The sequence below is a fragment of the Dreissena polymorpha genome, chromosome 13 (genome assembly GCF_020536995.1).
Source record: "Dreissena polymorpha isolate Duluth1 chromosome 13, UMN_Dpol_1.0, whole genome shotgun sequence".
Taxonomy (NCBI): Eukaryota; Metazoa; Mollusca; class Bivalvia; order Myida; family Dreissenidae; genus Dreissena; species Dreissena polymorpha.
Genome location: NC_068367.1, coordinates 14374170 through 14388342, shown reverse-complemented (window position 1 = coordinate 14388342; position 14173 = coordinate 14374170). Strand labels below are relative to the sequence as shown.

General features: G+C 35.4%; 1 protein-coding gene across 2 annotated transcripts in view; it reads right to left on the bottom strand.

Annotated features, from left to right (window-relative positions):
* The window catches only part of LOC127856102 (von Willebrand factor A domain-containing protein 2-like), a 14181-nt gene continuing 8 nt past the window's right edge, over positions 1-14173 (bottom strand). The window contains exons 1-13 of one of the 2 annotated variants that reach the window (XM_052392090.1): positions 14045-14173; positions 13089-13151; positions 12659-12766; positions 11180-11293; positions 10497-10613; positions 7157-7267; positions 6789-6902; positions 5201-5314; positions 3649-3892; positions 3146-3217; positions 2242-2366; positions 1409-1552; positions 1-721 (exon numbers count right to left, since the gene is read on the bottom strand). The exon at positions 14045-14173 is cut by the window's right edge and continues 8 nt beyond it. In XM_052392090.1, the coding sequence (XP_052248050.1) occupies positions 96-721; positions 1409-1552; positions 2242-2366; positions 3146-3217; positions 3649-3892; positions 5201-5314; positions 6789-6902; positions 7157-7267; positions 10497-10613; positions 11180-11293; positions 12659-12766; positions 13089-13151; positions 14045-14087 (1995 nt within the window). In that variant the 5' untranslated portion in view covers positions 14088-14173 and the 3' untranslated portion in view covers positions 1-95. The remainder of the gene's footprint in view (positions 722-1408; positions 1553-2241; positions 2367-3145; positions 3218-3648; positions 3893-5200; positions 5315-6788; positions 6903-7156; positions 7268-10496; positions 10614-11179; positions 11294-12658; positions 12767-13088; positions 13152-14044) is intronic. The other variant, XM_052392091.1, reaches the window with a different exon arrangement.

Sequence of the window (14173 nt, the reverse complement as noted above, 5' to 3'; positions counted from 1 at the left end):
TTGTTCCAACATGCTAGTTTAATAAATTGATTACATTTATTTTATGTACAACATGGTTACTTAAACTTTTCAAGCGTTATCAAATAGAATAAATGTTATGGTTTATTATTAAAATCATTTGAAAGCGCGCACGAGCTGTATACAATCTCCGTCATAGCAGAGTCCAGCACGTTCACAGATTCCTTCGACTCTACGGTGTAGATGTGAGAAGGTTCCTTCACAATCTGCTTGAAGGAATCGACCTTCCAAATATCCCCGACTCCTATCGCAAGCACTATCTTTCCTGTACGGACTAATTCGTTGGCCAGTTTCCTGACTGAAGTGTCAATGTCGTGCTTGCCATTACTGATCATCACGATGACCTCCCGAGTATTATTTTCATTGTTTTTAAACATGCTTGTATTCAAGTGAGCGAAAGCTCCTGACAGACTTCTAATGACGTCACAATCGTCGTCACCACTTGCGTCACAATATTTAGGCACAGTCAGTATCTGTATATAATCTCGTAGTGACTCCATGGGTTCATCCAGTGTACGGTGAACGCGGAACTCATTTCCGTAGGATAGAAGAGCGGCCCGTACAGTCGTATTGTAGCGTATGTTCAGAAGTCTGTTCAGCAAATACGTCATCGAGTCGATTCCGAGGTCCACGTCCACCTGCGACATCCCCGTCGACATATCAATTAGAAACACCACATCTGTTGACGTGTCCCAAGTGCATTCTTAAAAATGAAGCATAGCTATTATATGGTCATTACTAACCGTGTCCGTTTATTGTATAAAGATACGATACATAAATACTACCGCTAACACATGGGCGTCGCCACATGGGGGCAAATGGGGGTAAGCTGACCCCCCCCCCCCCCTTGGAAAATCGGGAGCGAAAAAGACAGTTGCATATAGAAAAATCACATAAGTTATTATGTGGTAAAGATAATGAATGTCTTCAGATGATGAGTGATGACTGATGAGATTTCTATACGAGAAAAATCACTATGATCAAAGGAGAAAGAGAATAGGTATAACCCACTCCAATACAGTCAATTTATCAATTCCAAATCCGAACTCGTAACCTTCCATATATACTTCATAATGCACCATTATCTGGCCTTATTCTTAAAATTGTCTTCGCCTCCAACGGCTAAGGGGAGTAAACCCACTTGACCCCCCCCCCCCAGGATCATTCCTGCGGACGCCCATGCGCTAACATGTTTCAGTTAAATACTTTCCTCGGCAAAATAAAAAACTCCGTTAATTTTTCAGATAAAACATATAACTGGCAGACGACGTCAAATAAAAATTGCTCATGGCGTATTGTAAAAACATAAAAGCTCGGAATATGAGCAATTAAAACGGTACAATCATGAAATTAAGCGTTTGAAACACTTAGTTCAAGGATAATATATCACCTTGACAAGTGAGATGAACGAGCTGCGCCACGATGGTGAAGAGGGCATCGAAGTTGCTGACGGCGAACACGTAATTGGGCGTCCTCTTGTCGCCTAGAGACGCGATATCCAGCAACTCTCGATGGGATACCTCGGGACCGACCCCTGGCCATACAGATATATAAGATGATATATAAGATAGATTCTATATAAGATATATAACATACATAACATATATAACATATATAACATATATAACATATATAACATAGATAACATATATAACATATATAACATATATAACATATATAACAAATATAGCATATATAACATATTTAACATATATAACATATATAACATATATAACATATATAACATATATAACATATATAACATATATAAAATACATAATATATATAACATATATAACACTACACTTCCAAAAACGTACTTTAATGTTAATTTACTTAACTAAGCTCATTTACATCAAAATAACCAATAGTTTTCATCCTTAAGTAAAGCACATCGTAACGTCCTTTGATATACTTCATACATAAATTTGAATGAAAATCAAAATGAATTTATTTAAGCAATTGATTGATAGATTATATATATGTAAAACATATGTAGCAATTATTAACAACATCGCTCTTCACTGCGAATAACAGAATGTATAGAGTGTGAAATAAAATGGAAAATTGAGTCATCATTCTTTAAGTATAGTTTTAATCTGCCGAAACCTTATCACTGACATCACTTTAATTAAATCTTCAACTGATAGAAAGAAAAAAAAACACACACGATGTTTTGTTAAATAATCCATTTCATAATTGTGTAAAAGATTGAAAGCATACCAATGGCTATCAGTTTAAAGATCTGTTGTTTCAGACTTTCTGCAACCCTTTTCGTTTCTGCCCTGTTGATCGACATTCCGTCCGTCAAGAGAACCACATAGCGTCGGGCAGAATGGTTGAATGGTCTGTTGACATACCAACAGTTTTACAATGATGGTACATCTATATAAAGGCGTTATTTTTGTCTTTGAATCTTGGTAGAACATTATAAACGTCTTAAACGCGTAAAACTTTCGTTTACGTTGCCAAACATGCGTTAGTCTTCGGTTGGAAATTAACACCATACGTGTACAAGTAATAAATGTAAATATAATCATATAAAGCTCAGATGTTAAACACATATGAAAAAAGGAATCATTTGTTTTACCAATCCCGTTGTTCCAACACAATTTTAAATGTCAAAATGGGATTTGATCAAATGTCAGAGGGGGTAATCACGTGATAGTCAAGATGGCGACGTCCATACCGAGTCGGTTATTTTTCGCCGTTTTATACCCTTTATTACTTTTATTTTTTTTTAAACGACGCTTACTTTCCAGCCATATCAGTAAAACGGTGATTAGCGTTTATTTCGTATTTAAATTCGCTTTATCTCGCTACTCCCCGCGAATTTTCTTAGTGGAGCCTTAATTAGGTCATCCCGCTAAGAAATTTCGCACCGAGTAAAGTCGATATATAGAGCGAATATTTCTATGACATAAAGGCCAGTAACTTTCTTGCTAATATGGCTGGAAAAGTAGCGGACTAAAAAATAATAATACAAGTAATACAGGGTATAAAACGACGAAAAAGTCCTGCCTCGGCATGGACAGTCGCCATCTTCTTGTCACGTGATTACCCCCTCTGAATGTGGTGTTTTTGTACAAACACATGATATGTTTGAGAAGACTTTGTGTAACCTAACCTTGCGGAGGAATAATTAGCGACAAGTTCCGACACCGTCTGCAAACCCTTGTGTGTGAATGTTCCTCCGGGACTGAAACATAAGTCCTATCAAATAAGATCAGCTCTGCTAATAAATACACACAAAACTCCAGTTGGGAAATCGTATTATTGCCCGAGGTCTTCTTTCATGACAAGTCACTAATTGCCGAACAGTATGACACAGCATAAAGCACGTGATACTAGTACAACACACAATATGAAACAAACACTTATAGTTGTGTTAATTATAAAAATTACAATAAAAGCTATAATCGAATAATAGTTTACGTGGGACATATATGGCCAATGCCAATTGTATAGGTTATTCATTTCGGTCAGTTAATTTGTTTCAATTAATTAACGACCATACATTATTTAAAGCATACTTTCTTTATTACATTTATGTTTGTATTAATTACAGCAAATAATTAAAGCAGAACAAAGAAAAAACAAACGCATATCTAAACTTGTATTTTAGAGTACCGGAATGGAATGTTCCTAACGGCTTCCTTCAGAGTGACGTTGTCGATGAAGTCGGCCAATCTTATCTCGACTTTCGCCTCGAAGGAAAACGTGACGACTGCGAACTGAAAGTTCTCCTTCCCAACAACCACGTGATCTATGAACTGGGTGACGAAATCTAGCTGTCTGATAAACTGGTCGCGGGACTGGCTGACAGATGAGTCAAGGAGGAATATCACGTCCGCCATTGTGGGCTGACAGATATCTGAAATGTATGCAGTACCATATGGGATAATAATCTAAACAACTATTTCTTTTATATGATAAAATATTGCCTATAAATGACATTTTTATTCAAAATAAAAAATCTTTTTCAATGTATTTTCATGTATAAAAGATTTTATTTATTTTCTTTTTAAACAATATGTTGAAATGAACAGTTCGAATGTAATCATTACAGCAATTCTATATTTTCATTTAAGGTGATGTTCAACTAAATAGTCGTCGGTAATGTAATTTAAAATGTAAGAAATAGTTGGTAAGTTACATAAATGCAGCTACCATCATATATCTAAAAGCAGTATACGGGAGCTTCCCGGATTTAAAAGAGGTTAGTTGGAACTTACTTCAAAGATGGCGTCATTTTCGGGTTTTCAAGAAGGAATAACGGATATTTTCACACGGTAAGCCACTTAATATTTATTTTAAAAAAATTAAATGAATACGCCCTTTCGGCTCTACAGTGTTTGCGCTTCCCTCGTTTTTTGTTTCAAAATCGTAGAGGTCGGGATAAAAAAGCTATTGAAGGAAAACCGTCCACAAGTATGTTGTCTATTTACATGACGTTCGATACATTGGATGTACAAAGAACATTTTCTCTTATCATACACAGTATTGACAGAAAAATATCTCTGATAACTAAATTTATTGCCGCAAAATCGATTTACCCCCCCCCCTTTTTAAAACTGACTTCCTTATTAAGCACATTTTGGGACCTGACTTCCAAATAACAAACAGCTCTTTCTTTTGTAAATGGAATGGACATATTTAGGCATATGCAAATAAGATTTATGGGTTTTGTTCAGTTCTTCAAGGAGTTCTGAGAGTATTGTGAATATCCTTAAATAAACTAGTGACCAAGTTTTTGAACTCGTATTAATATCGATACAAACGGATCTCTTAAATCCACCAGTTATCTTCCTTAAACTTTATTTACGGTACTACCCGGTATTCGAATTTCGCAGGTCATAATTACGTAATTTTGTGGAAAGAAAACTATTGGGGCGGATTTAAGCTTTAAGCGTTTTTCATGTTTCGACTTTATGAAACAGCAGTAAGTACATGCTTTAGTGCGTAGTCAGAGGCAGACCTCTGACCAATCTATGCTTTTCGTGCATTCACTGTGTTCTAAGAACTGCGACCGGAGCCTAAGATATATGACATGTAATAGCGTTCACATAATTGTTAATATTGATCAATCTGAAAATATTCTATACATTTAGGCGCAATCTTTTTATTTGCACATGTTCGCTATAGATATGCCATACAAGTTAGGAAATAGTTTGTGTATTACTTGTTTCACACTGCAGGTTATAGTATCCATCGGCACATGCGCATTCAAACATGTTCACTTTGTCTATGCAGGTCCCACCATTCTGACAGGGAGAACTCTGGCACTCGTTGATGTCTGAAACATATACACATATAGAATGCCTGTTACTAGTAACGGAGATATTTGCAAAAAAGACCATTACCAAAGAAACTGAGAAACCTTTTACTTAATATTAAGAATATAGATGCATGTTTGTTTGATTGCTTCGGGCGTGCATCATGCATTCACTATTTTAAAATATGTCTTAGCAATTATTCGAGCAGATTATAGAGTTGTACGTGCTTTCTTGCATTATATAACCGTCCGGATAAGTAGCGATGCAATAAATTACTTTTAATTTTTAATGTTTCAAAACAGTTTTTCCATTACATTTAGGCATATACAAAATTGAAAACTTGGCAACTATTCAATATACTTATATTGCTTGACCTTATTTATAAACCGATTTTTTTTAACTTTCCCATCTAGTTAAAACACCTAGTGATTTAACAGATAGGAACAATAAGACGTTCAAACCCGGTTGTCATTTTTTGCGCTCGAAGGAGACATAAGTTTCGAAAAAGATAAGCATACCAGGTTCAGTAAAATATACCAGGGATCCATAAAAATGGGGTCTCTGAATATGCCCAATGTAGCCGCACACCGCAATGTTTAGAAATGTTTCGCGTGGTGTGGCTATTTTAAAGCTCTACTTCAAACATTGCATTTTAACAAAACCAGGTTTTCCACATTTTAGTGATACATTTATTTTCAATCATTGTGCAATCCACCGATAAATCTTCGTGTTAGCTACATACCCACACAATTCAACACATTACCTCCATCCAAACTCAACTTATTGAGCGGATATTAGCTTTTTGTTTTCTGAATCTTTATTCTTTTAATCTTAACGTGTTCTATATTGATATCGATCCAACTGGTCCCAACTGCAATCACAAGCTAGATCTGCATGTATGCTTCTAACATAAACATTTTATTTAAACAAATACTCGCATAGAAACTTAATTTTTTGACCAGAAACAGCTGTTTTCTATGTTAAGCAACAGTGGCAACTGGTCCCAACTGGAATCCCAAGATAAGTATACATGTAAGCTACATTCATTAAAATTCAACACTATATCTTCATCAACACTTAAGATATTTAGCATATTGTTTGATCATTTTTTCTTAACGGCTACATTTACCTTCTGGACACAAATAAATCCCCATTCTAGGAAAGCAAATAAGTAATTACACACAAAGGTTCAGTGCAATATCCTCCACCCAAACCCAAGTTACTCAGCTTGCAAATTATTTTTCTAATTTTAGTAAATGTGACCTTGGCCAAAACCACACTGGTCCCATTTGCAATCAGAAGCAGTGACGCTGATCTTAACCAAGTTAAACTAAGTTTTTGACATGTTTGACGCCGCCCGCCCTCCCGGGATATCATAATCTACTAAGAAGTATTTTAAACTTTGTTGGACATCCTGTTAAAACTACAAGATAAATTTCCTTATTAAACAATTTGCATTATACATGCATGTACAACGTACATGCTAACACTAACCTTTCTCACACAGGCTCCCTGTGAACCCTGCACTGCACGTGCATGAGAAGGCATTCACGTGGTCGTGACACGTGCCGTGAACTCCGCATGGACCGGACTTGCACTCGTCAATATCTATAAAACAGTACAACTTGCATTGACAACACTTTTCTTAGAATATTGACAATGTAATGCTCGTACATAGCATTTAAAGAAGACTTAGTTAACTGTTCCAGTATGTGTTGATTATAGTGCTGTGTTGATTTCTCTGGTCGCAATCAATATTGAAATCAATTCGTTGGCTGGTAACAACAACGGAAGTATGAGTGTTTTTTTGTTCGCATAAAAAACGCAGACAACATTGAAAAACACGAGCTAAATTTGGTTACCTTGTTCACAATGGATACCGGTGTAGCCTGGTTCGCAGTGACACGTGTACCCGTTCAACCGGTCAGAGCACCAGCCATTTACGCAGGGAGAACTCACACACTCATCGATGTCTGAAGTAATATTAATGAAGCCCTGAAGGCACTGAAGTTGTTCAATATTGCATATTTTAAGACGCAACTCATTTTTTTTTCAAAATTAATCGCAAGTTTGAAATTAACACAAGCCATTCAAATTTATAAAGGGTGTGTCTTAACGCACGGGTGGAGATGTGTGTGCACTTTTTATCATCCTATTTATTTTATAGAGATAACTTAGACAAAATAATAACAGCACGGCCCTTTTTGACGTTTTAAAGCATAGAAAGTATGATGAAAATGGAAATCAGAACTGAATATAAAGAAACTTTACAATCACCTTCATATTAAATGAATATTGTTGCAATATCGAATACCTTTCTCACTAAGAATATAATTTCATGATGGAAATTCCCTGTGCAAAACTTTTGATTTTTGACAAAATATACTAATTCAAAATATACAATAAGATAATTAATGAAAATAAATAAAAAAATTAATTTGCGAGCAATACTTTTTACTCACAAATTAGGCAGTCATAAAGACAGTCCTGTTGACCCGTATTTTGTTGTTCATAGATTGCTTGTTACCCTAGAAGTTCACACGGGGTCAACAACTCTGACCTAAACATGGGTATAGAGCACTAATGCGCCTTTTCGGTGTAGCTGTTTAACATATCTTTTCACCTTAAATGACTTTTACATAACGCCAGCAGACACGCATAAATATATTCGAATATTTCATAGGCTGATTCGAAATAAAACCTCTGAACTGTGTGATCAGCGTAAAGGATATGGCACTGTTCAGTGTAATGAATTCCGGACTACTCTCTGTATGTTCAAACGACACAAATTGTGGCCCAGTTACAACAACGCGTTAAAATCCATCTCTCAGAATTTCAGGGTAAGTACTCGTTCACCAAATCGTCCGGAGAATATATAATTGACTATCGATAAACACAGATTCGCTTTCAAGATGAGGAAGCAAACACTACCGAAATAGTATAGTGTCACGATAAGAGGAAAATCGTTTAATTATCCAACCACAAAATGTTTGCCGTACTCTGTCAGCACGTCTAGAAATCGTTTCTGAACGCCTGGATAGGCTGCCCTTATTTACCAGTTTGCTATTTTGATTTCAATTTTGTATCGAAAAGAACCGTGCTAAAATATGTCATTTACAATTCGCAATTAGATTTTTAATGACCCTCGTCATGCGAAAATTGGTCTTATTCCATATACGCCCATCATATATATAACCCACTCAGCCTGCGCATCTCTCAGTCTGGTCAAGTGATACATAATGAGACCATAACACATTGAGTAATTTTATAGCAAACAGCATCGCCTCTGACCAGATTGCGCAAATGCACAGGTTGGACTTAAGATACGCTGGCTGAAACGCATAAGACCCATTTTCGCATGACGCGGCTATAAAAGTGTGATTTAAATGTGTATAAAGAAAACTGAGTATAAATGAAACATTAATATACGATATATTTCGATGGTGAAGAAATACATTCATAATAAGACATGTGAGGACACATACGATGTGCACTCCCGTAGTTTAAGTTTTATCTACTTACACTAATGTGTGGTTTGACAATTATAACACACATTTCATGCGGTGAATATGCGACTAACAAGTGAAAACACACAATAGTTAAACTTTTGTTTTCAATTTAATTATTTAAAGCGTCAATTTCAAAATTTATTTTAGTCAGCATTTACGCCGACTACCTTTTTAAAAGATATTTCTTGTTATATTTAATTGTTTTCAAATCCGGTTTTAGCGATTATAAAGCATTTTTTTTTGGACATCCCACTATACTTGTTTATCAGAAGTAGTTTATTTTCCAGCATCTATTAATAGCCTCAGATTATGAATGGCACGTGCTGAGCAAAAATGCTACGTCAATCAGACGCAGCAGATAGTGGACTATTTTAATCATTCACAAACATTCTCTTCCGCGACACGTATAATACAAACATCGTTTATTGTTTTTTTCTGAATACGCTCCGTTAAAAAAGATTCCATTTAATACGAAATTCACATTATGCTACCATTTGTGAATGAATATAGTTGAAGAACTGAAACCTCCCGCATAAATTACACAACTCTTTCTTGCGCGGATGTGGCCCAAATACCGATAACTGACGTGAATTTTATAAGAAATCCTAATTTATTTCCAATGTACAGTGGTGGATGAATCTATAGGAATGGATGAAACAATAGGAAAGAATGATACTCGAATAGGCGCACTTGCATTTTTGCTGCTTCGACAAGATATAGAGAAAGGTTTATATGGCGAGGCTTGGCGAGCCGTGTAAGCCTTTCTGAGACGAGTCGGATAAATTTAAGTTCACAATCACACTAACATAGTATTGTATTTATCCTTCAATATTAAATTAACTGAATTTAAACTGAATCTAACCTTGCGTAGAAATATTAAAATTGCTTGTGATCGTTTCCGTTAACGCCAGTTGAAATAGTCCCAAAAAATTCAACGCAACAGCAGAGTCACAAGACAAAAAATATCGTTATATGCCTCGATTCAAAAATAATCAGCATTTAAAATATTACACACTCAAGAAGAACACAGACGATTTTTGTTCAAACTAAAATTCTAGGTTCACCACTGCAAAATACAACAAAATGCTGCCATTTTGAATTAACTCGTCAAGCATGATTCATGATTTATCCCCGCAAATATTGTTAGCTTTAGTCTATAAGCAACTCATCCTTTTTACTCACTTTTACTAACTGGCAAACAAATGTAAAACATCTACTGGTTCTTGTTTTACTCACCAAAATTGTGTGACAACCATGTTTGTTTTCTTAAGGTTTTTTGTTTGCTTCCATGACGAAAAAATTCCATGAAAATTCTGCACACATTTACCTATTAAAATGTATTCTTCGTCGCCATCCATATTTTCAATTTTAAAGCACTTGGTGTAAGCGGGCAATTCTTTGTGGATAGATGTTCTTTGATCGATTGACAAAAGAACGACTAATTCATCAAAGAAATTACCATTTTAAGTCAACATCAATTCCCTTCGAAAAGATAAAGAACAATTCACTGACACTTTTCTAAATCCGTCAATTTTTCAACAAAACATCGCGTTATTCGAATACATTTGACATTTAAAGAAATCGAAAATTTATTCTCACCGGTTTCATTCAAGTAATATACTCAAAAACATTTATTTACATTGTTTGTAATAATCCATCGTAAGAAAAAAAGACATTACTAAATGTAACTAACCAATCAATGTACAGTTTGCCCCTGTCCATCCGCTCTGGCATGTGCACACATAGCCCTGACCTCCAGTTACAGTGTTACATGTACCTCCGTTCTTGCAGTACAGGCCGCTGTTACAGTCTGAAATGTTTCGTAATTAATTTTCTAATAACTAGTGTTGATACAAGGTTCCGCTAAAGAATCTGGTATGGAATGTTACTTTTCTAATTACTTGCATTGAGCGCATCAGAGGCCGCTATTTATATCTTAAAATGAAAGCATCAAATGATACAATATGGGCCGTGCTCTGTAGAAAGGGCTTTTAATGCATGTGCATAGAGTGTCGTCCCAGATTAGCACGTGCAGTCCGCACAGGCTAATCAGGGACGATGCTTTCCGCCTAAACTTGATTTTAGCTAAGAAGAGCCTTTCTTGAAACGAAAAATATCATAAAGCGTAGTGTCGTTCATGATTAGCCTTCGCGGACTGCACAGGCTAATCTTGGACGACACTTAACGCACATGCATTTAACCCAATTTTCACAGAGCGCGGCTCATATATAAAACAAACGAACCGCTTTCTATCAAGAGCAAGTTGCAACTTTTATACTTGAGGCTTATTGCCTCTTAGTTTTGTGACACCTGTAAGGTACGAGCTTTTTATTTATAGCAAAACACATTCGAAGATCAACAAGTGATGCGACGTACCTCTTTCTAAACATGTGCTGCCTTTCCAACCGGAAGGACAAACGCACGTGTAAAGTAGATTTGCTACGTTTTCACACGTGCCACCATTTGCACAATGTCCAGACCATGAGCAATCTAGAAAAAAAAACACATGTGTTATTCAATTAATAAAAGCATTCCAATACATCCATCGTTTTTCAAATTATAATGTAACAATATAAACTAGCAAGCTCACGAAAATATCCAGGAAAATGTTTTGCAATGAAAAAATATTTAAATTATTAAATTTATTCAATAAATGTACATAGAATATATGAAGTTTTTTATCATCTATTCAAAACCTTACAATGTGAAGAAATGAAGTCGAAGTAAAACAGTATTTGTTTCCGCGACACTCTTCGCGTTTATACTGCATATTTGCATCTTGTTCGCATTAACAAGATTAACCAGTGGAATTTTTAAACACTCGTATATTAAGGTTTGGTGCGGGGGGGGGGGGGGGGGGAACATATCTGCTGTGAAGAGAAACACGGTTTTAAAACAAAATAATGTTAAGTATGTTTTGTCATGATTCATACTCAGTTTATCCCAATTATACTATTTTAATGAAATCTGGGTCCATTATTCGTCTTTTAAGTGTTCAGTCTTAAACGAGATACGTTGTCGTGATAGCAGCCTACATTAAAGCATGCGTATATATGACAGTGAATTAAAAAAAAAAGTTATTTAATAAACGTCATTTAATAATTTAACTTTATAATCTATATTTCAAAGTCGTTTGGAACGATCGGAATATTACATACAATTGGCACAAAAAGCCATTCCACTATGTTGCTCGTATATGTAGCTTATGTAAAAGAGGACGCTTAAAAGGTACCAACATAAGCATTTTGTTATAGATTTAAATGCGGGAAGGGCATTGTTTTGTGGTCAGGTCGTCCAGTAAAAAGTTTTTTGCAAAGTTTCATTTTTAGAAATGTTTAAAGGCGAGCTGACGAGGGTCTTAAGTTCTTGTCGGCATATCTTTTTGTATTGTCATCACATGAAAATGAGAAGACTTTAACTTGAGCACGCGGAGACCAGTTTAAACATGCAAACCTGTTATAGAGGTATTGCACATGCGAATGTGAAGACATACACGCGTGTAACTTGAAGACTTGAACGTGCGCATATAAGACCTTTGTGTTAACTAGTTTATTAATACACTGTATATCAGTTGTCACAACCAAAGAATTATTCTGTTGTCATTCTAAACAAAAAGATCGAATATTTCAAAAATACACTTACACACTGTGCCTTCAATCGACCGTTAATCACTAAGACGTTCAATTTAACGGTTATAACATGGCCAAATACGTAAGCATGGGTTTAGTAAAGTAATGAAAAACTAAATCAAGTACTTCCCGTAGAAAACATCTAAAACAGACAACACCGTTTTATAACAAAACAGCCGTATTTAAAATCTTTTCCTTTATGTCGTATCGTTTAATAGTAACTCACCAATATCTTCACAGTATCGCGTTAAACCAGGGCGGCTACAGACACATCTATACCAGCCGTCAATCAATTGGCAATTGGAGTCGCCTCCCGGACACTTGTGCCAGCAATCTGAAGCACATGCAAAAGATATATGCACTTTGCTTAACACATTAGTTACTTTAAAATCGTATAGATGGTAAACGTCATTTTTATGCCCAAATTTCCCACATGTTGAAAAGATGTAATTAATTATAGTATTGTTGTTTTAACACCGTGTGTTACTCTCACAGCTAAGAATCGGTTCAATGTGTCAATCTAATAGCTAGAGACAGCTATTGTTATATTTTTTTGGAGGCAACTTTTCTTGTCAGAACCTATCGCGGCAATATGGCACTATAAATGCTACTATGTCGTTTTTTGCAAAGGAATAACAATTAAGAGTAATGCTTACTATGTTCGGCTTGCCCTCTTTTGTCCCGATGATGTGATTCTTGTTCTTCACAACAAACACAAACTGGAACAAAGTTATTAATAGTGAAATTGTTAAAAAATCTGTGTATACATTCGAATACTTACAGTGCATTTTATACTATTCTTAATTCGAGCATTGAATTAACTATGAACTTCCCCCTTACGTATTTTTCTAACGGATAAAGTGTCTTTTCAAATTTATCCTATCTAATTGTAACATGTGGTATTACCTTCACTTTCATATATCGCCTACAAAATTGATAGAGAAGTAAAATATAAACGCTCGCTCCAAAACCAACCTTAAAGGGGCCTTTTCACAGATTTTGGCATTTTTTAACTTATTCATTAAATGCTTTATATCGATAAATGTAAACATTGGATCGTAAAAGCTCCAGTAAAAAATCAAGAATAAAATTAAAAAAAGGAAAAGAACATAGCCCGGACCAGGTTTCGAACCAGTGACCCCTGGAGTCCTGCCACAGTCCTGAAGTAAAAACGCTTTAGCCTACTGAGCTATTCCGCCGAGTACACATGCTGAACGTATTTTATACCTTATATAAGCAATCTTCGTAGTTTCACAAAATTTAACGACAAAAACAGAACTCTCCAAATTATTCAATCGTTTCGCGTTGCAACGCTTTATAATTTTTAGGTTTTAAAATCGTCAAAAGATGCATATAATGGCTGTATTAGACCATGGTAAATGTTCAGTATTACTGTTTCCTCACAAATATCATAACTTAAACGAAAATTTGCGAATCTGAAACAACTATTTTCAATTTTGTCAATTTACCAAAGCGTGAAAAGATCCCTTTAACACCTACTCCCATGTATTAGATTGATAGCTACTTTAAATTCTATATTTACCAAAAATGATTACTTATTTACAGTTTGAAAACGCCATAAATACATGCAGTATAAATACAAACTACTTACGGACATATACACAGCCTACAATCAATAAACTCTTCCCAACCATTTCTTTAAACGTATTGACGAACGTCTTAAAATGCCCAAGTCAAAACGACTATGTAACATTTGTCACAACTCAAAACACATAAGGCT